At 60.7% G+C, this 2539-nt stretch overlaps 1 protein-coding gene across 1 annotated transcript; it reads left to right on the forward strand.

Moving 5' to 3' along the window:
• The first annotated feature begins 508 nt into the window (after nt 1–508).
• GPR88 (G protein-coupled receptor 88) lies at nt 509–2265 on the forward strand. Its single transcript, XM_044003008.1, has one exon. It carries the CDS (start codon nt 968–970, stop codon nt 2129–2131), a length of 1164 nt encoding a protein of 387 aa, XP_043858943.1. The 5' UTR covers nt 509–967; the 3' UTR covers nt 2132–2265.
• Nucleotides 2266–2539: the final 274 nt, after the last annotated feature.

The raw sequence follows: 2539 nt of genomic DNA on the forward strand, positions 1-2539 counted from the left end.
GAAAGAAACTCCCTAATTGCAAGACTTTCTGAGCAAGATATTTTTCTTCCTTTCCCAAGTTTGAAGGCTGCTGAATAATTCATGAAAAGCGTGGAAAGGCTGAATTTACCCAGGGTGATGAAAAACTGAGCAGGAGTGAGCTGAGTGGAGAGAGGCTGGATCGCATCAGCCACCACTCCTTCTCAGCCCAGGGTGCTCGACAGCTCTCATTTTGCCTTTTTCAACAAGCTTCTACTCTCTGCTACTGTGACTGCAGGTGCTTGCTTGCCTGGGTGGGTCTCCAGGCTGCTAAAAGTCAGATAGTCTTCCCCCCTGGCACTGCTGCCAGCTGGGAAGCTCCTCCTCGCTTATTGCTGCTGCTGTTGTTGCCAAGCCTTGGACCATGTGCCCAGTTCGTGAGTATTGGGGATGCTCCTGGCACTGATCCCAGTGGAACTTCTCTGATGCTGTTTTCCTGGGACCGTGGATGCTGCTGTTGGGACAAGATGCTTTGGGGGATCACTTCTTCTGTTACTGTCGGCACAGGACCAGCCTGAGAGCAAGGTATCTCCTATCTCTCCACCCCCACTCCCATCCCAGCACTCCATCTGGGCATTTTTCCCAACTGGGATATACCTGCTGGCTCCTGAAACTGGGTGCTCCAGTTGGTATCATTTCCGACTGGAAGAAGGGAGGTTATTTCTGCTCCGGCTGCTGTCCTTACTGAAAGCATGAACCTTTTTTCCTTGCTCTGGGGACATTTCTGAAGCAGGTACCTGCTACCAGAAATTAAGCTCTCCTACCAAATCGGAATCTCTGTGCCCCTCCCCAGCTCTCCCGCCTAAAGTCCATTCTTCCACAGCCTTTTGATTTGGGGGGTAGAGGGTGGACCTCCACCCTTGTTGGCCCGACAGGGCAGTGTTGGAGGCAATGGAGCCCTCAGAAAGAGGTCAGAGTTAAAGAGCTGGGTGTGAAAGTGGAAGCCAGCATGACGAACACCTCCTCCACGTCCACCAGCACCTCCAGTGAAGGGGGGTCGCTGCTCCTGCTGTGCGAAGAGGAAGGGTCGTGGGCAGGCCGCCGGATTCCCGTGTCCCTCCTCTACTCTGGCCTGGCCATTGGGGGGACGCTGGCCAACGGCATGGTCATCTACCTAGTGTCATCCTTCCGAAAGCTCCAGACCACTAGCAACGCCTTTATCGTGAACGGCTGCGCCGCTGACCTGAGCGTGTGCGCCCTCTGGATGCCGCAGGAGGCTGTATTGGGGCTGCTGCCCAACTCCTCGCCCGAGCCTCCAGGGGGGTGGGACGGCGCTGGGGGCAGCTACCGCCTGCTGCGGGGAGGCTTGCTGGGCCTCGGCCTCACCGTGTCCCTCCTATCCCACTGCTTAGTGGCCCTGAACCGCTACCTGCTCATCACGCGGGCGCCCGCCACTTACCAGGTGTTGTACCAGCGGCGCCACACGGCAGGCATGCTGGCGCTTTCCTGGGCACTGGCTCTGGGGCTCGTGCTGCTGCTGCCGCCCTGGGCGGCGCCGGCAGGTCGCGTGCCCCCCGAGGTGCACTACCCCGCGCTGCTGGCCGCTCTGGCGCTACTGGCTCAGACTGCGCTGCTGCTGCACTGCTATCTGGGTATCGTGCGCCGGGTGCGGGTCAGCGTCAAGCGGGTCAGCGTGCTCAACTTCCACCTGCTGCACCAGCTGCCGGGCTGTGCCGCGGCCGCCGCGGCCTTTCCAAGCGCCCCGGGCCCCCCTCACCCGCACCCGGTGCCCCAGGCGGCCGCGGCCGCGGCTCCGCCCCTGCCGCCCACTCTGCACCCGCGCCGGGCGCAGAGGCGCCTCAACGGGCTGTCGGTGCTGCTGCTCTGCTGCGTCTTCTTGCTGGCCACGCAGCCCCTCGTGTGGGTGAGCCTAGTCAGCGGCTTCTCTCTGCCTGTCCCCTGGGGGCTGCAGGCCGCCAGCTGGCTCCTCTGCTGCTCCCTGTCCGCCCTCAACCCGCTGCTCTACACTTGGAAGAACGAGGAGTTCCGCCGCTCCGTGCGCTCTGTCCTGCCTGGCATCGGGGACGCGGCGGCCGCCGCCGCCGCCGCCACTGCTGTACCAGCCGTGTCCCAGGCGCAGCTGGGCACCCGGGCCGCTGGCCAGCACTGGTGACGCGGCGGCCAGGGCGGCCCCGGCGACAGACGAGGAGAGATTGCCCGACTCCCTACTCCCAGGCCGTCCCTTCCTCCAAAGCAGCACAACGCTGGAGGAAGAAAACTCCTGAAATATACTGCAATAAAGCTGGCATGAGAAACTTCAACCAGCTCTCACCGGGACTACCGGGACCGCCAGCTCCTTCACTCTTAGAACGCGAAAGGGGTAGGGTGCGGGCGTCCCGGGGAAAGGATAACTCACTTTCTTCCCCAACTCATTCAGTTTGGTCCATTGACTGCTATTATTACTCCTTAGACTACTAAGAGGAGGAAACTTAGGATTCCTCCCCCCCCCCAAAAAAAAAAGCTGGCAATTTCAACTCCCGTGGGAACTTCACTTCAGACCATAAACTGCTTACTACAGCTC

Source organism: Dromiciops gliroides, chromosome 4 (genome assembly GCF_019393635.1).
Source record: "Dromiciops gliroides isolate mDroGli1 chromosome 4, mDroGli1.pri, whole genome shotgun sequence".
NCBI classification, from domain to species: Eukaryota; Metazoa; Chordata; class Mammalia; order Microbiotheria; family Microbiotheriidae; genus Dromiciops; species Dromiciops gliroides.

What these genes read in the sequence shown, in the direction of transcription:
- GPR88 (XM_044003008.1), top strand. Translation starts at nt 968, where the DNA reads ATGACGAACACCTCCTCCACGTCCACCAGCACCTCCAGTGAAGGGGGG.